The following is a 24,996-nucleotide window of genomic DNA, read 5'->3' on the forward strand; positions in this document are numbered from 1 at the left end:
ACAAGGAAGTGAATCAGATGCCGCGACCTTGGCAGCGACCACGTCAGAACCCGATCGAATACCTGAGGGAGACTTAGTGAAAACACCAAAAAGACGAGGGGAGGGCGGGTTATTCCGAAGCGGATGATGTATTGGAAATACGCTGGAACGTCAAACTAAGACACTAGGTATTGGGTTTCTGGACAGATGTTTCTTCTGCTCCTCCCAGATTGAGGGTCACAGCTCAACTACATTAAATCTAATTCCTTTTTCATGCTTGATGTATATTCCACTTTGTTTCCGGACCACCACTTAAGTAAAAATCACTTTTCTTGAGGTGCATATTGCAAAAGAATTTTAGCAAAGCTCAAGATAAAAGTCTGTGTGAATCTTAGTGGTTGTAGAGTAGTATGTAGAGTAGTAATCTCAAGTCACTTCAGTACACTTCATATTTAGGGGCTTACTTACCAAAAGTAGGTCATGGAATTTTAAAACGTCAAATGGTACTTACACTTACTAATATGAAAAGAAAATACCTACATTAAAGCTTACTACATATAAGATTAATAGAAAGTGTATGACTGTATTTTGTACATCCTAAATGGTTTCACTGAAAGGCATTTTTAAGTGTAAACGTGTACAAGTAATGTGTTGGTGTTCAACAGAATAGTTCAATTCAAATTGATTCAATGCTTTAAGAATGAAATTTTATGATTAAAAAATAAAAAGTCACAGCCAGACGGAATAAAGTTGTTTTCCTGGAATTGAACCCACCGATTGGTGTCTCCATTTGTTTTTCATTCAAAAACGCATGTCACTATGAATGGGTACCTCAATTTGAAAATTATGTCTTAACAGCTGCAGCCTATGCAGAACATACAACAAATTAAGCAAAAAAACCTTCCATTCCTCAAAGCATTTATTTGGAAGAAGTTCAAGACAAACACACGGACTGAGTGGGTGAGATATTCCGTTTTTCACAACTACGTGCAGCATGCACAGAAGTTAATTGGAGCAAAAACACAAATGTGGAGTAACAAGCACGCTGACGTTTTAATGGCATCTGCGTGTAACATCAGGTGTTTTGTCTAACAAGCAAAATCCTTCACGACAGGCTATCCCAACCTCACGCTAAGCAGAAGTGACGTGGCCTGTTTTCATCCTTATGTTATTAACATGCCCGCTTTTTTAAACGACGAAATGTCATTGTTCACCCGCTCTATTTTTAGACACGGTGGCACATGATGTCATCCGCACATTTGCATGCAAGAGCACTCAAATGTGCGGATAAACTGGATGAGACTTTTTATCACAGATTGAGAGGGATGACTGTAATCAGTGATTGTTGATTTGTGCGAAAGAAATGGAAGTGAATGTGATTGTTGGGTTCCCAAAAAGTGCCATGCAGATGGATTTCCACAAAGAATTAAATGAACTACCAAGTCTAGATGTCAAATCAGTTTATGTCTAATCCTAATCATATAATCCTGACGTCAGTCTTCTTAGTCTGCTCAGTAAAATAGCAATAGTAGTGATGTGCATATAATTTCAGTTGTATTTATATGTAGACGCTCTCTCAAGAGTATCAATTGGGCAGTAATAATGCTCATAGAGTATAAGTACTGATAAGAGAAAAAAAGAGCATGCGGTATATCCACAATGGTTATAATTACCCATTCACTCACCACTTGGAGGCTGATTTTTTCGCAATGAAATGTGACTGAAAGTGCTTTTCCTTTGTATTGATTTGATCCTAAATATGTTTTTTTTAATCTTTAAATGGAAGAGCAATGGTAATTTGAGGTATAGTTTCATATGAGGAGTTACACCCTCGAAAAGGAACAATTTTTATTGTCTGGACTTGTTTCAGATTGAGGAAAATTGAACACTTAATTATTTTCAGTTTGTTTTTCAGAAATGTGCGTGCTTACTTTACAAATACAGTGATATTATTTATCGTAAAACGACAATGAATTCATTTTAGTTTTTCATTTCACACTAAAAGCTGTTTAAGTAGAATTTATACATATATCTCAATGCATTAATACAATGATAAGAAGTAATAATTACAATATTAATCAAAATAATCACGATTGTCATCGTCATGCAGTTCTAGTCACGTGTGAGCTCAAAGATGACAAGTACTATAATGAATATAAATGTCTGGAGGGTTCATAGCCTAGCAATAATACGATTTTCTTTAGAAGAATGAGAGCAAATTACTGCTGCTTATTCCTGCAGGGGGCTGAGAGGATTGAGATAATAGATGAGCAATAAGTTTCTGAGTGGGGATGAATGAAACCCTTGCCGGGATGTCAAGCATCTCCATTGGGTCTCAACTCAAAGAGCTTTCTGAACCCCCTGCTGACTAAAACAGACTGATAAGAGCAGTTTAATCCTGGTGGATGAGTTTGAGCTCAGGAGGTTAAGGTGATAAAAAGAATTTTACAACCACGCCAAGCTTTGGCAGCTTGATTTGAGATTGTGAAGCAAACTCTTGAGTGCTGGCAGAGTTAAGGCCAAGGCGTGAGTCACGCTCAACAGAATACAGACATTGAGGAAAAGAGAGAAAGAACTGTATCAACTCCAACTCAGCTACCGTTCAATAGGAGCATGGTGAAAGGCTTACTTCAATTTGCATTTTATTCTTCCACATCGAATTTATTTAGGCAATTAGACTGGAGGGAGGAAATGATTTACCTTCCATGTACAAAAACTTTTGAAATACGTGACCTTACATATACAATACACATCCTACATATTCAGTGACTACCAGTAGTTCAAATTTGTCCTCTGTAGAGGACATTTGTAAACCTAAATATCTTCCACCCAGTGCATCCAATCGCATTAACTCCTTGTGTACTCTATAGAGGGCATTCAGAGATTTCCAATAATACCAAATTTCTTTTGCAGTATTCCAATTACTGCACATAGATTGGGGACTTCCAAAATAAATGTGATTGGACAACATTTTTTTGCCAAGGCCATAGTCACACAGAGATGATCTTAACTTTGAACAAAATCTCCAACTATCATTACAATGTCACCACCTCATTTTGCTATAGTGTTGACTTGAACTGGTCGGTCAATATTAAAAGAAAAAAGAACAAAAAAAAAACACTCCTCTGCACAGTGGAATTAATCCTCATAACACGCTCCTCCAGGCAAAAAGTTTAACACAAAGGAGTGTATTGAAAGCTGAGGACAAGCCATGAAAAGATATAACACTGTGGATTGTGATCTCTCATGCGTAGGAAGTTAAAACAGAGGAGTACAAAAAAAATAAAAAATAAAAAAAATACCCAGTGCATTCACTCGACAAGTACCCTTGTTTATTAGGGTCAGTGCATTTCAAAGTGGAGAAAAGCACAAGTCCATTTTGTTTGTAAGGAAAAATAGGATGCTGTAATCAATATGAAAAAAATGGATTGCAGCTCCCTGTATATATACTTTAGATGTATATTATTTACACATGCAGGCCCAAGGAGAACATACAAACTCCACATAGACCATAACCATCGATCTCTAAACTCTGAGGCTGATGTGCTAACCACTCCTCCATCCGGCATCCTATATAGTAAAAACGTATAAAATAAAATGTCTGTGTATATGTATGTTTATATATGTATGTATGTGTATATGCATATACATATACCTAATAAAGATGTAAAAATGTATAAAATAAAATGTCTGTGTACATATATGTATGTTTATATATGTATGTATGTGTTTATATGCATATACATATACCAAATAAAGATGTAAAAATGTATAAAATAAAATGTCTTTGTATATATATATATATATATATATATATATATGTATATATATGTATATATATATATATATATATATATATATATATATATATATATATATATATATATATATATATATATATATATATATATATATATATATATATATATATATATATATATATATATATATATATATATATATATATATATATATATATATATATATATATATATATATATATATATATATATATATATATATATATATATATATATATATATATATATATATATATATATACATATACATATATATATATATACACAGACATTTTATTTTATACATTTTTACATCTTTATTTGGTCTTCTTTATTTAATTATATTTATTAATGTAATATATAGGATGCCAAGTGGAGGAGTGGTTAGCAAATCAGCCTCAGAGTTTAGAGATCGAGAGTTAGAAAAGCTTATTTAATAACTCTAATATGGGTGAATGAAGACCATTGGACACCTGCAGGTCAGGATGCTAACATGCAACCTGGTGAAGGCCTGGCAGGACTTCACAGTGAGTGTGTGACTCCTGGTCTCATGCTTCCTCTTTGCCATAATCAAGGCACATGATCTCAGCGATCAAAGCTCACCTCCAAGTTAACGCAAGTAAGCACTTGTTTTATTCCATCCTCTTCAAGGCAACATTTAGTAACTCCCCTTAAACTGAGTCTTAGAACTCCTCACCTCTCCGACATTTATGGTCCCTAAAAAAGGTCAACGAGAATATTCCTCGAGGCTCTGCACTGCTGCAGTGAATTTGCACGTGACTGCACACAAACGTGAGTAAAAGAGAAATATTTTCTAAGCCTGGTTTTCTCTCTAACCTCTTTGCGTCACAGAATCTGCACTTGCCTGTCAACCGTAGTGACATTTATTTCATCTCCCAAGAGATTTTCCTGTGTGTTCCCAAATATTGGAAGCAAAACACACAGATGGGACCCAGAAGAGAAGTTGTTGAGAAACATGTGCACATCTGCAAAGGAGCTTGGATATCTGCTTTAGATTGGCCTCTAAAGACGACATAATGGTCAAACACCCTTTTTTGGTTTGTTTGAAAACCCTTGTGAGGATAAGTGGTACAGATCATGAATGAATGAAAATCACTCATTCACTCCAAATGACGGTGATAGATGTCCAAACCATTTAAAATTCAAATGGATCGGACGTCAACTGCCATCAATTGCAGTAAATAAATCAAGTCATTGGTTGACAGCCGTCCTCATTCAAATGGAATGGACTTCTATTGCTATCAATGTCAGTGACTGTACTAGATGAAAAATCATTACGCAACTATATATAACGTCATATAAGATAGAAGACATTGAGGAGGGCTTTCCATTTACGTATGCACATCTATTATGCCTTTATCTGTTAATGTAATGACTACATAAAAATCTATTTCTGAGTAAATAGGAAACTCCACTATAATATGAAGTATAATCCATCCATAAACATTAAAAAAAAAGTTCTAAAGAAAAATTGCATTGTGAAAGTATCCTAATTTGATGACAAAAGGAAAATATATTAATTCAGAGTGAATTTTCACATTTTTGTTCTTTAATGTTTTAGCATTAAAATCGAGGGGGGGGGGGATATACCTATAGTGACTTGTATCTCATCAATGTACCTTATGATTAGTATTATTTTTGTTATACATAGCTCTTCTTTATTGACCAAATAAAACAGTAAGAACCCCAATACAGGAATAATGTAGACAAATTTAGTTCTTATCATACTAGGATAACCTGAAAATATTTTCCATACGTGATAAAGTATCTAGTCACTGTGAGTCTCTACACACAACTAATATATTTGTATATAAAGAACTCAGAACACAAAGTCCTGAGTGCACAATTTGAGCAGAGCTTAGAGGGATGCGTGCATTAACAAAAAAAAGGTCATTGTAACATCTGAGTTGAACATCTGACTTTAAAAGCCAGGTGCCAGAGGTGCACCCGTGGGTCTTTCATCATGCTCAACTGCACTTAAAGTGGCCCAAAAGCGAGACACTAAAATTAGGCTTGACTATAGACTAACATCTGTGCTATTTCACAAGTCAAAAACCAAATCAAATAATACATTTTCACTTGAAATGACCTTACCTGGATTTGGCGTTTTCTTCATGATTTCCGTGTCGGTCGGCTTGCACGCGTGAAGCAGATGAACAGATCGTGCCCACTTTCCACACACCTTATGGTCTAATTACAGGGTGACTATGGGGCACACGGGATGCGTGGCGTGATTGGCTGCGCACTGAGGATGCTGAGATGCGAGGAAGCCAGCGTCTATTAAAGGAAGAGGGTAAGGGGGTGGGTGGGGAATCCCCCCGTGACGTACACATTTGGAGGAGGGTTTTCATTTAGAAAAACAGTGACACTTTGGTGAGAGTACAGTATTATACTGTATACTATATTTCTTTTTATAATGGAAAGAAAACCTTTTAGTCAAGGTCAGTTTTGCTGTAAATGGGTACTATACTGTATAGTACCCATTTACAGCAAAACTGACCTTGACTAAAAGGTTTTCTTTCCATTATAAAAAGAAATGACAAATATTTTAAAAAGTTAAATGTAAATGTTTGGCACAATTTACTATATTTAATGTTGAAGGCAATGAACATCAAATCAATTTAAAGTGGTAGCTAGTCAATAATCATGATTATAGTACCAATTTCGGTGATTTGTCGATGCCCAGCACATCTCATTTTAAATTAGACGTAATTCGTCGTCAATGGCACACACAGAGAAAATTGCCAGTTGTACTCCTCATCTTGGCCACCTGAGGGTAGTGTTAAACAGATCATTGTTTTCGATCATATTCAGATCGCCAAAAAAGTTATATTGTTAAATGACAGAGGAGGAATCAAGCAATGTTCCCTCTTTTTTCAAAGGCAGATGATTACGTTAATTTGTATAGATCATTTAAAAGTTGTGAAAATGCCTTGAAATGCCTTCCACAAGCTTCTATAGTTGGGTGGAGTGATGCAAATTAATTTTAAGACCAGACGGAAATTTTTAACATTATCACACCCAAGATCGAACACCAATAAATGAGTATTAATTTAAACATGAACAACAAGTCTAAAACGATTTTTGACATGACCTCTTGAGGCGATTTCCGTAAAAGAGACAGTATATAAACAAGTCTAGCTGAATACAATTGAACATCCAACATTCAAATAATTGCTTTCCCCTTGTCATTTAAAAAAAAACACATGCTTATTTGTACTTTTGATGGTATGAATAACAGGACAAAACAAGAAATAACATACCGCATTCTTATCAGCTGTAAAAGACCAACTCGTGCAAACATTTGCAAGGCAGAGATTGAGGATGTGACGAGTTTATTATACTCACTCATGCGTTTTTCATCACCATTCGGTATTAAATACTGCCCTCTACTGGCTCTACAGAAAACTGCTGATGCGGTATTTTTTAAAATAAAAATAACCATTGGGTCACTAAAATGCTTCTTTTACGAGATTAAGGAAGAAAAATTGCCACAAATTTTCCATTTATTAATTTTGCATTGAGATGTTCATACTCAATTCAGAGAAAACATCTGAAACTGTACAAAAAAATCCACATGAAGAAATAAACTTTTACCATATTGAACAACATTAAAAATAAAACAATTTCCTCTATATACAAAGTAAAACTTTCCTTTCAGAATGTTACCCTAGTTTGTACTGTAACCCTTGCCCCTTTCCTTAATGACACAGTATCATTTAGATTAGACTAATAATAAACACATAACCTGTAGAGTATGATAACCTCACCCTAACATTACTAGTTTCCATTTAGAAGACCTGAATTACAATTCTTAAAGAAAATGCACCCCGAAAACAATGAAAGCAAAGAAACAACACGATTTCCCAGCATGTGACCATATCTGATGATGCTACTTTTGCTGGGAGAATGATCCGCATACAAAAATAAAATCTATCTCCAGACATCCTTGATCTTTTTGAATATATACATTTGTACCAGACATACAGATTAGGTTTTATTTTTGGTCTATCATGTGGTGTGACAGAGCTACAATAGAAAGTGAAATCAAATTCACACACTGGCATACAAGTCAACAAAATCATTGTCGATATTACTCATTTTGTTACAACGTTTTCTCTCTGCTTTCTATTTCACTTAACTGCCAAAGGGTTTCTGCTACAATTCGCTTAAGGCTAAATAAAAATGTCACACTAGTTCAGTAGACAAATGACAAAACAGTTTCTAAACTTTCTCAACTTCACAGCGTGTTAGTATTCTAAACAAATCATAGTTGCATTAAGAGTATGTTTATTCATTTAATTAAACAACCCATGCAAATTTTCTAAGTATCTGCCAGGGAATTTACATCGTGTGCAATTTAAATAGCGGAAATTTTCCAATTACATTCTAGTTAGATTAAATCATATATATTAACGATTTTGTTTGTTTGTGGCAGAACCTCGAGCATACCAGATAACATCTTTTTATGTACGATATTTAATTATTATTATTTTTTTTAATTTTAATAATTGCTTGGGGGATCATCGCTACATCTGGCAGTGGGCAATTCCAATATGCACATAATCAAAGATCGGAATACTAATTTAAAAATAAGCAATGACTTTGACCAATCACTCTTTTTCCTCTCATTTGACAGTAACCTTTTCAGTCTCTTCAAATGTATTATAATTAACATTACAAATGACTTATGTAGCACCTTTGTTCTCTTATACTCATTAGGATTCAATTTCCTGCATCTATCTATCACTCAAGAAATGTGGTCCACGGGTCAGCTGAAGAATCGTGACAAAACGATACAATTTATAAAGTGGAAATAGCAGTCATTGATAGATGATGCAAAAAGAAAAAGAACGCTGACATGTTGGTAGTTTTGTGTGATATGCAGAGTCTGAAAAGGCAAAAAAGAAAACCATGAAAAACAAAAAATGTAAAGTTGCCTAAATAGTTACACAATACTTTACCTCACAGTGTTTCTTGGGATTCAGAGGTCCCTAAAAGATTATCCAGTGTACCACCTTTTGAAGGATATAAGGCATATTAGTATATGTAAGAAGACAATTATTTTATTGGAGAAGAGCTGTATGTGGTGCAGTCTTACCTTGTTCTGTATCTATTTCAGGTTGATTATCCTGTCTAGGACGTGCTGAAACAAAAATGCCATGTTTATGAAAAGTGTACATACAATTTGGGACATAATCTGGACAGGACTACAACGAAACACTGGTACAAAACATGTCCTTGATCAAGAGTAATCAAACCAGTCCTCAAAGACCCATGTGGGTCATGATTTTTGTTACTAATTACACTTGCAAAACCATAGATTGGTTAAACGATGTCTTCTCGTTTGGAAAACCAGAGTACAGACAGGTGTGTAATGTAGATTAAAAACACAAGGTGTGAGCATCTAGAAATGCCACAAAAGAATGAATCAAAACTTATATTTTGACTGTCAATTATGCTTTTCAATACCTCTACAAACATCTTATCATCATCCTCATCCTCATCATCCTCCTCCTCATCCTCCTCCTGATCCTCACCCTCATCCTCCTCATTCTCATCAACCAGAATTTCCCAAATTGATTTAACTACAATGTAATGAGTAATCTTATTGTATGTAAATCGTTGTCTTCAGCAGTATATGTAAGTGCATAAATCTGAGGTTATTGTGAGCTTCTGCACTAAAATTTGTACTGACAACAACTGACAACATCTAGCAAGTTTGAACTAGAATGGAATGGAAAATGTTAAAGGAAACTTTTCTTTGGTCTTCACGTGAGCTAACCTGCAAATTCGGCATCTCTCGGGTTTGAGATTGTGATTTACTGACTCATACAGTGTACTTACAGTTTCGGTACTTGCTTTTTAACACCAGGTAAAGCAGTAATCCAACAACCAGCGACCCGATGACCACCACTGGGGCTACTACTTTGGTAGCAACATCCAAACCACTCTCTGGATTTTTTGCCTGACCTACAGAGGTAGAAAAAATACATATCAGATTAATGGGTCTGATGCATTGGCTTAGATCAAAAAAACATTTTCTCTTTTTTTTTATTTGGGAGTTTAGCTGGTCACACGATGCTCCAAAATTGACAATTCATTTTTTCTACCTTCACTACAATATAAATTTGTAGTAAAAAAAATGATTCCTTTTGGCTATTCGCAGTCAGATCCAAATTAAGACTTGTGCAATTGAATATTTATTTGGTCTAAATGAATTTTTGCAATCTGAGAGTTGGATTGGTCACACATTGCTCCATTAGAATCAATTCTCCCGTCTTTAAAAAACAAATGGTACAGTATATTTCATTTTTGAAGGTGTAGCTATTCAAAATTTGTGTCAAAACAGGATAGTAGTTATTCCGATGAAAACCCCGCATTGTAGTCACTTTGCTATTGTCAAATAATAATACTATTTATTATAAACAGAATAATTCAGGCGGTTTTGCTAATAAATGGAAACAGTTGCGGACTAACCGCCTTTCAGAAGCTTGGCAAGATCAGATTGTGAGATTTCAAGCTTGAACTTGTAACTCTTGAAAATCTTCTTGGCTTGCCAGATTACATCAATATTCCATGCAGGTAGCAAATACTTCATAAACAGGCTTTTTATTTTGTTTTAACACGCCAGAAAACATTGTGTGTTCTTGGAGGACTAGTTTGAACATGCAGACAATTTTGTTAAGTTTTGGAAGATAATAACCATGCTTTGTGTCTTCTCGCGGTCAACAGTTTAACAACCTTGTTAATAAAGCTGCTCCTTGTTTTTAAATCACTGAGATGTTAAAAAGCCCAGAAATAGGAAAATGCCCACGATGGATAAGCGATACGGAAAATGAATGAATGAATAAATGGTGGAATTTTCTTCTGTTTCGAGACACTGGCTTACCTTCAAAACGGCTGGGGTCGGGCATCCACACATCGACCTCGTCGTCTTTGCTGTGACTAGCCGTGAGCACCTCACATTGGATTTGGGTTAGGTCCTGCCCAAGCCTCAAAGTCAACTCGCTGGACAGACTGTACAATCCAGTTTCCATCTCCTCAGCCACAGTAATAATGTCTTTCTGCACGTTCTGATTGACGAGCCAGACCAGTCGTCCCTTTGGGTAACCGTATTCTGAGCGGCACGTAAGGTTGACTATGGAGTTAGGGGTGACCTTGGCTGGTGATGAGACCATGATGGGTCTATTGTATTTGGCTGAAAGCAACATTGAGGAAAGTCACACACAACTGGTAGTTGTATTTAGAATTAACAGGGCATAAATAGGAGAAAAAAAAACGTGCTAAAAATAAAATATTGCAAGAGTTCAAGAGTTCTTTTTTTTGGGGGGGGGGGGGGCGGTATTTGTCAACTTTTACCTGTGACATTAAGTCTGGCTGAGCTGTTGTCTGAGCCTCTGTCAGTAACAACCAGGCATGTGTAAATGCCATGGTTGGACAAGGCGGTGTTGGCGATGAGCAGTGACACGTTCAAGGACTTGCTGTTCCACGACGGGACAGCAAATGAATAGCCCTTCATTGCATTCACATTTTCTTCAAAAAAAGACAGCAAGAGCTCGCCATCTTTTTTCCATACGACTGTGGTCACTGTCAGGTCCTTCAACACCTGTGTCAGACTGACCATGCAGTCTAACATAGAAGGTTGATTGTATCGGCCTATGTTCTCCTTGCAGTCCACCTTCACGAATGCTATGGACAGAAAATAAATAAATAATACAAATATAAATAATACATTAAAAAAAATAATACAATATATATATATATATATATATATATATATATATATATATATATATATATATATATATATATATATATATATATATATATATATATATATATATATATATATATATATATATATATATATATATATATATATATATATATATATATATATATATATATATATATATATATATATATATATATATATATATATATATATATATATATATATATATATATATATATATATATATATATATATATATATATATATATATATATATATATATATATATATATATATATATATATATATATATATATATATATATATATATATATATATATATATATATATATATATAGTCTGACATATTACTAATATGTACCACTGCATCTGTGTGAAAAGGACTAATATAATATAATATACGTGATAATTACAGATATACTGGAATTATACAACTTACCAAAGGTTGCATTTTGACCACAAATGCAGACTGCTGTTAGCAGCCACAGCAGAATTCCAATTGCAGCCATTCTCATTTACCTGCAAATGGAAATGGAAGAACTTACTTTCTTTTCACACTGTTGCCATATAAATAGAGCACATAAAGGCGTACAATTTAATACTGAGTGTAGTTGTGGAATAATGAAAATCAGGAAAAACATTGTTCAGGTCTCTCCAACTTTCAAAGGTTTCAGGGGAGGAGTACTGACAGACAGACTGGAATCGCATCATTATATACATTCTTGTCACACCCTACCCTCACCTACTGGGACACCCACTTCACCTGAAGAGTAGGCACGTGCCTGGGGGCCAGCCACACAAGTCTCTCCACCCTCCCACCTAAAGTTTCCAACCCTGCTGCCAACTGTTGCGATCTTCTATGCAATCTGAGGCTATATCATGCTTTCACTTTTGTTTTCTGATGCATGTGCATTACCGTGTGCAAGTTGTTATTTCAAAGTACAGAGTATATTAAAAGTCGTGCCAAAGATAACAAACAGAACGATTACAGAAATGACGAGTGTTTTTTGTGCCGTTTGCAATGCAGCAACTGACACTTACTGTATGTATTGTAGGACAGCTGCTTTATTGTCTTCTATAAGGTAAACAGTAATGTGTATTTTTTTACTAAATAGAGAATCACAACTTGAGTATCCATCTTTTCCGTTCTATTTTTTTTTTACAGGATTTAAACTAACAACTAGTCCTATAATGTTGTTGCAAACGAGATTTAGGTGATATCTATTTGTAAGAAGCTCTTAAATAATTCATAATCTACAATTTGTCGGTAAATTGGTAAATATTTTTCCAAAGGAGCGATGCTTTTTTTCTTGCCCTTTCACAAATCTGATCTACTAAATGGAAGGATGTCTCTCAATGTACAAAGTTTTCCTAGATGAGACTATTTGTTGTTGAGCCATGATGAGAAAATGCCTGCAGTATGTTGATTTTATCAGCTTGTTTGTCTCTTGACGTTTGTTTTTCACCTGACCGCCTAAAATTATAATGCCACTGTTTATCGCACAAATGTATCATAACATTTTCTATGTCAACAATCAGATGAACAAAGTCCAACTCAGACAACAAGACATTAAGACTGTGGTAATCCAAAATGGTGGTGTAAAAATATCTCATCTCTAAAGTTTATAATGTGTCACTGTTTGAACAAAAGTTCCACTTGACAAGTGTCTATTTTAATAAAGACATTGTTTACAAGAATGTTGCATTTTATAATGTTACTGTATTTACTTAAAGAAATGTTACACTGACACATTCTTTTAGTTGGCGAGGAAGGGAACGCTTTGTAAGACATAAATACAAAAGATAAAAATAAGACAAAAAATAAACAATCTTTGTATTTCTATACACAATAGCATTTTTTTCTTCTTCAACCGTTTTATCCTAGAATTGATCCTAAAACTATAAGATAATTGTTGGATTGGAAATTATATCTCATTGCGAGGAAACCATTGGTTTCCATAAATCTATAAATAAATAAAACATTGTCAATAATGTAATTTGTTTACAGGAACTAGCATTTTTAATTGTTGTTACAGTAAATTGTACCAAATACAGACGTATGAAACCGGCTGAGCAACAAACAAACTCTAGTGAATTGTTGTTCAATTGCATAATTGCTTTAAATGAAACCTAATTCTACATTTGAGCACCTTATTAAAAAAAAGAAACAAATACAATAAAAACAATTGCTTTTTCATATGTATAGTTTTTGAAATACTTTATTGTTAAGGATTAACCCTGTTTATTAAACATATACTAAAGTAACAATGTATCAACAAGTTAGCATTTATTAAACCCACAGTAATGTAGAAAGACCATTTTACTCCTTTTCATCTTTTCTTTATTCAACAATACTAAATCAGCAAAATAAATCATTCTAACTATCATATTGTTTGGACTATGAGTTGCACTGCAGTATAAGTCGCACTTTTTTTTATTTTATCAGAAACTAAAAACAAACACGTTAAAATAAAAATAGTAAAATGGAGGAAAATGGGCTAAATGGGCATCTGTTAAGTTTTTCAGAATACTATTTAAAAACAACAACAACAACAACACAACAGGTCATCGTGGTGAGAAAGGAAAAACAAACATGGGTCATTCATAGGTCACATTTGCGTATTAGTCGCAAGCCCAGCCAAACTAGGAAAAAAAAGGGTGATTTATAGTGAGGGAAAATACGCTACTAATGCTGGCAATGCTTTAGTATAAGACTTTAAATCTCAAATAGCAAATGCAAAACAGTGATAGTCTAAAAGGTTAATCAATGAGACACAAAAATATCCTCCGCTGTCCTTGTTCATTAAAATGGCTCATTCTGGCCAACGCATTCATTCCTCGAGGTCTGTTTCCCCATGTGCTCACAACAAGTAAAGTCAGAGCAGGAAGAGGGAGTCAGTCATGGTTTCCAGAGAACACAGCTCACAGCTGTGAGGCCTCTTGAGGCTTAAAAAGGGAACATGTAAAATTCCCACCATTTCCCATGAGATGAAGTAATAATATACTGTGTATTCAAAAAACATTTTAAACCAAAAATAAATTGGCAAGAATTGGATGTTTCCAAGTGGAATGATTAACAAGGATCTCCAATGGATTGCAATCCCACAATTTAAACGAAAGTCTTGCAACACATTAGTAAATTTACCAAACAGATTCTAATAACTGATATGGTTCATTTGAATGACATTTGTTTGATTAGTTGTTTTCAGAAAACTAGGTTTGTTTGTACTATGATTACAAGAAAACGGTCAGCTTTGAGATTGTTGAGCCACCAGAGTACGTATCATATATTTTTTTATGCATGCATGTGCTTTCTAAAGATGAAATGAAAGGAGGAAGGCATCTTGCAAACTAGAAACATGGAGAGGAAAAGCTAAAGAGAAGCTAAGCTATTTTTGCACTTAATGCCTCACTCACTTTACAGCCTGTAAGCACTAATAAACAATCCAGCAGAGTGACCTATTTATGCCAAAATGTGTGCCTGCACTGTTTTACAGTTGGAACATTGGCATCTACAGAATAATTTTCCAAACATTACTCTGCCCTGTTCTCCCCGGGCTTGCATGGGTTTTCTCCGGGTACTCCAGTTCTCTCCCACATCCCAAAAACATGCATGGTACGTAGGCTGGTTGAACACTCTAAATTGTTCCTAGTTGTGAGCGCGAATGGGTCTCCATCTCTTAGTGCTCTGTGATTGGCTGGCCACCGATTCAGGGTTTCACCCACCTGTGTTAGTTTTATGCCATCTGAGCAAAAAGATTTGCTGTTTAGAAGGAAAACATCTTTCCGGTGTTGTAAAATCTCTGCAATATTCATGAGTAAACCTGTGATTAAAATCCAGGCTGCTTTCCTGTCAGATGCAAAACAGTTTTGCTTATCTCGTATGTTTTTTTTTTTTAATTTTTACTAGGAACTAAACTCACTTTTCACTTTTTAGAATAATAGTCTGTTAATTGGCCACACTACTAATTTGCTCGTATGAATAAGCTTCTCACTCTGACCATAAGTTCACCAACTCTGTCTTGTAAATGTTTAAACAGAATATTTGTGGAATGTGGGAGGAAGCCAGACTATAAGAAGAGAGAAAAAGGGAACACATGCATGGACAATTTCGAAGAAACTATTAAATTATTAAATGGGCTACTCGATACAAGCCCTAACATGACAGTAATTTACATGTTAAGTGTGCACAAAATGTTAATCTTTATGACTATGATTTGATCCTGGGAGATTCCACTTTTCCCTAAAACGTCCCTGCACTTAAAATGTTGAAAAGCACCCTCTTTTAATGATCATTTGTCATTTCAAAGTGTGGAGTAAATGCCACACTAAAAATTGCTGGACTAAATATGACCGCAGTTTTGAAGGCAGAGTGACAGCTGACTAGAAATAGCACGTCACTGCAATGCAAACACATGACACGACTTAAATGAGTAAAAACTTTCAAATGCACTTCAAATAAATATGTCGACTCACCTATACTGCAAATCCTCACAGCCAGAGCCTAAGTGGGAAGACTAAAAGTGAAAGGCAGTGTGCGTGCGTGTCTGCCATGTAGCAGTTTGCTTGTCTTTTTGAAATCATTGGCCAAATGACCCCTTCTTACTTTCACTTTCAGAATGAAAAAAAAACACGGATGGGAGGCGCGTCGTGACGGCATGAGTACTTTACTAGAAGTCATCAAAAATATTCCTTCCACGAAAAACAATGTGGAAAATAATATTTTTGTAGAATTTTTACGTATTTTACAAAGCACATGCATTTGTTTTTATACTGTTACTTCATTGAGTAAATTAGAAAATATATTTGCACTTAAGTAAATTGTTAATTTTTCAATCAGTGCATGAGACCTACTAATCATGAAAGAATTGAGAACCGGCATAATACTAAAGGCCCCCAATAATGCCATTGTCTAACATTGTATCCCTTTTGGTGTGTGTTGTGGGTTGAGATGAGTAAATAGATTAAAGACTAGCATCTGTGGTCAAAATTGATCTTTAATGTCGGTTTCCAACTTGTGGCATTTCTTCAATCCAATTCTGCAAGTGACTTTAAAACAACCAGCATGAAGACAATAAATAAATCAATAAAATAAAAAGTACAGGAGGCAACAGGAAATGATAGTAGAATATGAAGCAAAAAAGGCTGTTTGGACTTTCTTTAGTCCATAAAAGCTTCAAGATAATAACTTTTACATCTAGAGAATAAACACTGGTTGAGCTTTGTTGTAAGGTCACTTGTCAAACGTACAACAGGTTTATAATATGCCGCTTTACATGCGACCAGACAATCCAACCTTGACTTGAGTTTGAAACACAAAAGAGGCACACTTTCTTCAGTGAGTTTTAGTGATAAAACATTGATGGGTAAACCACAGCAATTAAAAAAAATGGTTTTATAGTGCTAATGATTGTAGTTATTTTTTTTAAATATCATAAGCAGTAAAAAGGTTCAAATTTCCATGCAGTCACAATAACCACAGTTACAACAGTAACAAGAGTTTCAAATCAATAGTGATTGAAATTCTGGACCAAACGTGCATGCAGGATAGTCTTTAGACCAAAATAAAATTCATAATTGACAGCTTTCGGGTGCTGTTTGTGTTATCGCCGGCAGTCTGCTGTGTCGCTGTAAAAAGATTCGGGGAGTTTTAGCATACATGGATAGTGAGAATGAGATCCTGGCAGCCTTTCTGTTCAGATGAGGGCCAAAGGGCTGACTTTGAAAGACATAAAGTGCTTCTGTCAAAATGAATAAGAGTAGAAAATGGTTCTGACAAGAAGGTATCAAAACAATGCACTTGAGAGATGGAGGATGATTGGCACGAGGGAGACAACAAGGAAAGGTCCAGAATCAGGTCGCGTGGAGGTAACCAGACACGCGGAAGAATGGTTGAGGGCAGAAAGGGCTTGTTCTTCTTGGCATTCATTTAGCCCAAGATGAGGCTAGACTTTCCTCCCGGGGGATTTCTGCGTCCGGAGGATGGTCCTACTGACGGATCTTCAGCAGGAGGGGGGTCATCTTGACGCTGGGGAGCTGTTGCAAGTTCAACGGGGTCACTGCCTGAACACACACATGTGATGTGTTAACAACGTGTCCATGTGTTAGAGAACTTTCACTATCTTAAGCAATAACTTCTCTACATTCTAGGTTCCGCTTACGCTAGTACAAGTTATTTGGAAAGATTTGCTTGTAATTTCTTGAAGAGAAATGTTTTCACCAAGAGAAATATAATGTACGTTATGTGCTTTAACTAACACACAAGAGGTACTTATTGAATATATGTATGTATATATTATATATTACATATTATGGCTAGTCTACTTCAGTCTATTGTGTTCTATTTTAATACTGCAAAAATATGACAACGTTCATACGAAACGCAATTCCAGTTTATGATGAAGTAAGGGGTGAAATATACTCACCATTGTCATATATGGGCGTGTCACCATCCTAAAAAAAGAAGAATATTCTGTTATGACAACATAGACTGGAAATATTTGAATTATTAATAGTCACAACGCTAATATTAGCTTGTTCCTCATCAATTACGGTAGCACAAATGCTTCATGGGCTGAAAATTGAGAAAAAAACTTGCTCAATTGAAACTGAATCACATGGTATATTTAAACAGCTTCAATTATTTGTAATTATATTGTATTTTGACGTCTATGACTAAAATTCAAGAAAAAAAGGCGGCTAATATGCGAGGAAAGTCTTATGCTACACAAAGTACTATGTCGATGCTAATACGTTTTATATTTGCGTAATTGTAACCACTCCACTTGATCTGTGTAGTTCATGATCAGTAAAGAAACCAAAGATTGCAAATCCAAAAGAATGCTGAAGAGAAGAGGAAGTTGTTATTCTCTCATTGAATGGATGATTATGTCATGGGATAACTAACTAGGCGTTTCCTCATTACTTTCGCCAGTGTGGCAGTAATTACCAAATTCAGCAGGAAGCAAACTCAGCATTTGATGATGGAACAAAACAACTACACATAAATATTTAGATGTAATTGTACTATCGTATTACATCTCTTTTTCACTACAACAACTTGTCGTGCTAAAAAGGCTTGATGTCGGGCCCTGCTTTGTCTTGCAATAGGGAAGGAACCATAATGTAAACACAAGAAGGCTGAGTGGAGCACAATCCAGACCTTGTCGCTTCCTGTTTTTAGTTTGCCTTCCTTTAACTTTCAATGAGAAATCAGTACAACTTGTAACCCTATACTAGTGAATATAATAAGAGAACTACTTTTGTAATGAAAGATAGAGCTACAAGTTTAAGATAAGGTTTTGATCAAGTATAATCTATACAGATAGAATCTTGTTTATCAATTTGAAATAAAAACAAAACAAAACTGAATTTTTCTGGAAATTCTCAGTCCATAGTTTGCCCTTTCCCGTAACTCATGACTGGACTTCTGATATTTACCATCGAGGGGTCGTCTGCTGAGTTGGCTGCGTTAGTGGCTCCTCTCCTAAGGGGGGCTGACGACTCGCCACACAGAACACCTGTCGGCTTCCCACCTGAGAATAAATAAATACAAATAAATGTTGATGTAATAAATTAGAAGGAAACAGTTGGACAAAATTAACACCCTCGGCACAGGCACAAAGAGCTTGAAGGAAACATTTTTCATCATAGATCTCCCACTCCTGTTATTCACACGAGGCTGTTAAGCAGCGATAATCATGGTGTGATCATATTTATCTGAAGGAACAAAAATGTGATAAAATTGTTTGGTTTGAGTGTTTATCTTGAGGCAATTATTTACTAGAGCTAACAATAATTTTACCTGATCGACTAATTACAGCAATTAATTATATTACTTATTTATGTTGTTTTTTTTTTTACTGGGAAAACACACTTTGTGGAGTAGCACCACCAATTTTGTTATACGATGCAATATATGATGACAACAAAGGCTTTTGATTTCATTTGAGTAATCGAATACATGGCACATGTATATGGTACAGAAAGTTGAATGAATGACTTGTTGCAGCCTTATTATGACCTGACACAATTATGAGCACTCATCCATACAAGTGGAAAACACAAGTCCCATACCCGGTGGGTTGTTCCTCCTGTTAGCGTAGGGGTCGTCCGGCTCGGCGAAAACGCTGGAGGCCATTTTGTCTTTGCGGGTGGGAGGTTTGTCATCCCCGGTGCCAAATGAGATGTTGGATGCACCGCCGGGAGGACGTAGAACCCTGAGAACAAAAAAATCCAAGTATAGTCAGTCATAGGTCAACTGGATGGCAGATAATGTTTTGTAACAAATTATCATCTGAGAGGTCCACTATTACTACGTCGCACTCCTCCAGCAGCTATTACTCTTAGTGATCTGTAGAAATTCTTGCATAAATTGTTATGTATAAATTCTCAAAGGTGAGATAGCTATCCGCGTGTTAATGATGTCACCGCGTCTGCTCCACGGAGCCGGAAGCTGCCGGCAGTTTTTTCCCCCTTATCCAGCTTATGGCTGTTTTAAAAACAGTGCATCCTCTTTCAAATTCAAAGTGCCTCCCCTTGGACTTGGTTAATTGTAGATCCTACAGTATCATCTAGTACGAATCAAACATCAATGTAAATTATTCATCTGTAATGATACTGTATCGATACACTAGCATCAAATATTGTTATTGCAGGCTGACATGCTGCTTTTATGTTACATAAATTATGATGTTTAAATATGCATACACGTGTACTTATGTTAGTTATTATCATTAGCTTCAGCGAGAGAAAAGTCTACTAAGGCAAACACTTCCACCTTGTGGAATGATAAGTCTGTTCTAATATTTTAGTAACTCATATATCATATCATTTTCTGAACCGCTTTATCCACATGAGGGTGACAGGGGGTGCTGGAGCCTATCCCAGCTGACTCCAGGCCAGAGGCAGGGGATTCACTGAATCGGTAGCCATTTGATCGCAGGGCACAGGGATACAGACAAGCATGCACATTCACACCCATACCTAGGGGCAATTTAGTGTTCAATGAGCCTACCATGCATGTTTTTGGAAGGTGGGAGCAAACCGGAGTACCCGTAGGAAACCCACGCAGGCCCAGGGAGAACATGCAAACTCCACACAGGTGGACATGACCTGGATTTGAATCCAGGACCACAGAGCTGTGAGGCTGACGCACTAACCACTCACGCCACCAAATTGGGTTAGTCCAAATCTTCTTTTTGTTTGGAATTTCACCACATATATTAATAAAATGTTATAGAAAATTAAATTAATACTAATAATGTATTGGTAAATTATTTTGTCCAAACTGGAAGGACCTCTTTGTTGCATTTTGATTGATGGGGTAGCCACAAGGGTGGCCCCACCCTATGGAACACATCCTACGCACTTAAGCCAACATTTTCATTTAATGTTTGTTTCACTTTTCATGAAAACGGATGACAACAGTAAACCGGTCGATCGCGTTAGAGATTTTCCTAAATATAATTTTATTTCATCACGAGCCAGCTAGTTGGCAGGTGTACAAAGGAACATGTGCTACGATGCTAGGTAATTTATGGATCGTTTAATGGTGTTTTAAAACGGGAATACATTTTTATATAATTTCCACAATCCAGAACAAAGAACTGATGAAGGTTCGGGACAATACGACGATTTTTTACAGGTTGCTTGTCCGGTTGGTCGACGGCGTGGCTGTAATGATGGAAACACGACGTTATCATTATTATTGTATTTTTACCTGGAGCTGTTTTTGGCATTGGGCTCCATCCCTTGATATGTCGTTGTTGTCGTCATTTTCACAATGGTCGTAAAAACAGGACACTATATAAAATTATACGTGTGTAGCACTTCACCGCCTCATCTTTGTCCGTCCAAATCGGTGATGCTCAGAATCAGATGTCACAAACAAGTCTAGATGCTGAAAGACTGAGTCGGCGAGATAAAATAGTTGCCATCTTGCATCAGAAAGTAGAATGGCAGAATCTAACGTTGCGGAAGGGGGAACTGAAAAATATTAACTCGCCTAATTCAATCGAATTTACGACAATTTTAGGTTTTAAAAATGCATGAACGTCACTAAGTTTCGTGTAATAATTTAGATTTTTTCCGGTCTCAATGGATAGAGGCATGGTTAGACTGCAATCTTGTTAAAATGGCCCGACGCAACATGGGCGACAAGCAACAACGCTTTCCCGAAATGACTCACATCAGACATTCATACATAAGCATAGACAGTGAATAACATTAATTTATATATTTAAAAAATCTAAACATAGATTTTGGGCCTACAAGTTGCAATTTAAAATATTTTTTCAGGTACTTTGGGTACACAATCTAGTCCACAATAAACTACCCCTAAATACTTTGTATAAAGTATGCACGCAAATGTTTATGAAAAATGAAAAAATATTAAGCCATTAAAATAGATAATAAATGCAATGGCACAGACAATCAATAAAAGTTTAACTTTTTCAAAGAGATTATAGAAATCAAATTTCCCATAATATATATGTATATTACGTAAGTGTTTACCTATCTTTGTATGTATAAATTCCTGATGCACGGTGTGTGCCAATTGGGCCAAGCGGCCTCGCATGTCAGGCTTTTTGTGATGGTGCCATTTCAACAACTTTAAGTCTGCATTGCATGCACGCAACGTACTACCATCGTGATTATATAGACTTTGTTTGGAAAACATTGCACGACAGTAGTAAAAGTTGGGGGAAAAACAGCTTTAAAAATAAAAGGTAGACCAAAAAGAAAAAAAACACAGGGTCAATTTATTCCAATTACGCATTTTCATAACAGAGAGAATTTCAAATGCAGGGTTGCTTATTGAATACCAAAAAACTCCACGTGAAACCCCCACCGATAGAAGTATAAAAACAGAGTGACCAATTAATCCCCTCCAACTTCTCAGAACAGATAGAAGTTAACATGAGTGACTGTAAGGAGCTACAAAACCTATTATGCTGTTTACTTGCCACATGACACGTTTCTCTGGCTGGTAGCATATGCATAAAGCATTGTGGGATAGGATGAAGACGCTTGAGAGGGGAGGTAGAGAAGCTCACAGGAAATAGTCTTTAAGGAGCGCATCCACCAGTCTGCTGCTGAAACACGTCAATTGTGTCTTCATCCTCCATTTCCAGCTGAAAATTATAGTCAGACTTCAGATGATTGGTAAAGACCCACAATCAAAATAAGATTGGACAGCAAATGTTCATCTATGCATTTTCTACAGTCTACCCTTGCTCTTTTTAAATGAGAGAAAGGATACTCTCTTGTTTTCTGTGTAGTGTATGTATGTTTTACCTGCGAGGGCGTGTCACCTTCGTTAATCGGCTGGCCATCAAACCGAAATCGTATCTGCCGTAATGCTAATCCCTGTGAAAAAGATGGGAATGATGTAGTCGTATACTCATGTTGAATTTGTTACCACACTTAATTTAACACGATTACATCTATAAAATCATAATAACCACATTATTTTATTCATGGGTAAAGAAAAAGCTTTTTTGTTGTTGTAAAAATGATAATTCAAATAGACAAACCAAAAATATCAAGTTGAATAGTACTCAGTCATTTTCATGCAAACAAAAAAACACCCTGATCTGAAAACTTGATACAAAACACATATCACAAGTCACGTACGACAGGGGATTCTCACCTGACGTTCACAATAGGCCTTCATCAGTTTGCTGAGTTGAGTCTGCCTCTTAATCTTGAACTGCACCACAGAACCATCCTGGCCTGCCACCTTCAAGTTGATATGCTCACTCTCCGTCTTCACTCCCTCCTAGCAGACAAAAAATTCAAAAGACAGTCAATCAGCTACTCAAAACCTTGTGGGTTTACCGATGGGAGCCGTGTGGGCCATGTGCATGGCACAAATAGCTACTTGTAATTTTGTGTTTAAAGTGACGGACGACAGAAGCTTCACTTTCAGTTTTTCACTGCATTTATCATTTTTATCTTAACACTCACCGGTGTTGCACAACATACTGGTACTAATGGTGTGCAGTGTTTTTGGTGTGGCTTAAAAAACAGTTTGGAACATTTTTTTGTAAAAAAATGAGCTCACCAACTGTGGCCAAATTTTACTTTTTACTAAATGCTAAGAGATGAGCCAATTCTTTAGTTTTCCATATAACTCCCTTTGTAAAAAACAACTATAAAAATACTTAGCAATGTAAAAGGGCATTTATAAGATGATCTGTGTTTGATAGTGCATTAAAGTAAATTAATCAAGCTTTTCAATTGTACATAACCAGGTATTACGATTTTCAAATTACTTTGCAACTTCTACTTAGCAAAATAGCATAATGGGAAGGATCCCATCGCCATCTTAAAACTACACCAAGGCATACGAAGTGTACAAGTCAAAGTTTAAACCAAACATCCACCTTGAATTATTACCAACTCTGTTTCAAACACATTAGCAAAGCTAGCTGCTATGCTAACTATAGTTAGCACGATTGTGCGACAGCACCCAAGCCCGTAGCTGTTTCCTTGATTCAATTATTTCACTCAGCTGCAATAATATTGTTTGGACTCATTTTTCTGGCGCAAATATACACCGATCGACGGTGGATTGGACATAAAAAGGCGTAAATATCACCTTCGGCTTCTCGTCTGCCATGTTTGCTGCGTTGTCTTGCGTGCCGTTGTGTACCTTTTCTTCCTCGCTGTGTGGCGCCGTAAGAAGCAGGCACGTTACGGAACATTGGCGCCCTCTAACGGCAAAAGAGAAAGGCGAAAATTGACTGAGTTCGCTGGTCTGTATTCGCACCAACACAAAAGGTGCGCACCAAAGACTTTTAAGCCTTGATAAAGACCAAATAGGGTAGGTGTGAATATACCTTGATAAAAAGTCGAGATAATGCCTCAAAATGGAGCACATTCACAAAATGCATATGTCAAAACATTCAACAAGTGCATTATGAGATTCTTTTGGCTGGAAAAGGGTTTTTATCATCATTCTAACGGATGATTCTATTATATAATAAAGAAAAAGGTTTATTCATATGCATGGTGACCTTCACCAAAGGACTCTGTCCTGACGTTAGAAACATAGTCACCCATTCATGAACCATAAAAATGAATAGTATGCGCAACAAAAGTCAATGCAGTACTATACAAATGTATTTCTAAGAATCAATAGAGAGAGGACTCTTGCAAATCCCAGAACATTGTATTGATCATCATTAGCCTGGCAAACTTAAAATTCAGCTCCAGAGTCAATTTAATTGTTTTGCTTTTTCACAAGACAAGAAAAAGATTATTGATTTTGACTTCACTGAAAGTCAACATCATTTTAGAGCACTTATTTGCTATAGTGACTGCTGTGTGGTTTGCCACACCGGTGGACATTGTGAATGCTAATTTTGAAATAAAGTTGCACCCGAGTATAAGTCGCACCAACCAAATGATGCACAACGAAGAGGGAAACAA

General features: G+C 35.9%; 4 protein-coding genes across 7 annotated transcripts in view; all 4 read right to left on the reverse strand.

Annotated features, from left to right (window-relative positions):
• septin9b (septin 9b) overlaps nucleotides 1–7,170 on the reverse strand; it is a 48,067-nt gene extending 40,897 nt beyond the window's left edge. Inside the window, exons 1-3 of one of the 2 annotated variants that reach the window (XM_077718305.1) lie at nucleotides 7,064–7,170; nucleotides 6,460–6,570; nucleotides 5,895–6,077 (exon numbers count right to left, since the gene is read on the reverse strand). In XM_077718305.1, coding sequence (XP_077574431.1) covers nucleotides 5,895–5,916 — 22 coding nt within the window. In that variant the 5' untranslated portion in view covers nucleotides 5,917–6,077; nucleotides 6,460–6,570; nucleotides 7,064–7,170. The remainder of the gene's footprint in view (nucleotides 1–5,894; nucleotides 6,078–6,459; nucleotides 6,571–7,063) is intronic. The other variant, XM_077718306.1, reaches the window with a different exon arrangement.
• A 118-nt stretch (nucleotides 7,171–7,288) lies between these two features.
• On the reverse strand, nucleotides 7,289–16,179 carry LOC144197737 (T-lymphocyte activation antigen CD86). 2 transcript variants are annotated; one of them, XM_077718313.1, is made up of 8 exons: nucleotides 16,036–16,179; nucleotides 11,999–12,078; nucleotides 11,163–11,492; nucleotides 10,693–11,001; nucleotides 9,648–9,773; nucleotides 8,902–8,946; nucleotides 8,765–8,818; nucleotides 7,289–8,691 (listed from the first exon to the last, which is right to left on the reverse strand). In XM_077718313.1, exons 2-7 carry the CDS (start codon nucleotides 12,072–12,074, stop codon nucleotides 8,766–8,768), a joined length of 939 nt encoding a protein of 312 aa, XP_077574439.1. In that variant the 5' UTR covers nucleotides 12,075–12,078; nucleotides 16,036–16,179; the 3' UTR covers nucleotides 7,289–8,691; nucleotide 8,765. The 2 variants fall into 2 exon arrangements, with proteins under 2 accessions (XP_077574439.1, XP_077574441.1); XM_077718315.1 differs by lacking the exon at nucleotides 16,036–16,179 and adding an exon at nucleotides 12,152–12,226.
• A 359-nt stretch (nucleotides 16,180–16,538) lies between these two features.
• Nucleotides 16,539–21,457, reverse strand: jpt1a (Jupiter microtubule associated homolog 1a). 2 transcript variants are annotated; one of them, XM_077719280.1, is made up of 5 exons: nucleotides 21,281–21,456; nucleotides 19,636–19,778; nucleotides 19,000–19,094; nucleotides 17,985–18,012; nucleotides 16,539–17,622 (listed from the first exon to the last, which is right to left on the reverse strand). In XM_077719280.1, the coding sequence occupies exons 1-5, from the start codon at nucleotides 21,334–21,336 to the stop codon at nucleotides 17,489–17,491; spliced, it is 456 nt and encodes a 151-aa protein (XP_077575406.1). In that variant the 5' UTR covers nucleotides 21,337–21,456; the 3' UTR covers nucleotides 16,539–17,488. The 2 variants fall into 2 exon arrangements, with proteins under 2 accessions (XP_077575406.1, XP_077575407.1); XM_077719281.1 differs by lacking the exon at nucleotides 17,985–18,012 and having other exon boundaries at nucleotides 21,281–21,457.
• An 842-nt stretch (nucleotides 21,458–22,299) lies between these two features.
• sumo2a (small ubiquitin like modifier 2a) lies at nucleotides 22,300–24,295 on the reverse strand. The gene is made up of 4 exons (XM_077719282.1): nucleotides 24,164–24,295; nucleotides 23,213–23,341; nucleotides 22,858–22,929; nucleotides 22,300–22,694 (listed from the first exon to the last, which is right to left on the reverse strand). The coding sequence occupies exons 1-4, from the start codon at nucleotides 24,182–24,184 to the stop codon at nucleotides 22,629–22,631; spliced, it is 288 nt and encodes a 95-aa protein (XP_077575408.1). The 5' UTR covers nucleotides 24,185–24,295; the 3' UTR covers nucleotides 22,300–22,628.
• Between the last annotated feature and the right edge of the window lie 701 nt (nucleotides 24,296–24,996).

The sequence above is a fragment of the Stigmatopora nigra genome, chromosome 6, assembly GCF_051989575.1.
Source record: "Stigmatopora nigra isolate UIUO_SnigA chromosome 6, RoL_Snig_1.1, whole genome shotgun sequence".
NCBI classification, from domain to species: Eukaryota; Metazoa; Chordata; class Actinopteri; order Syngnathiformes; family Syngnathidae; genus Stigmatopora; species Stigmatopora nigra.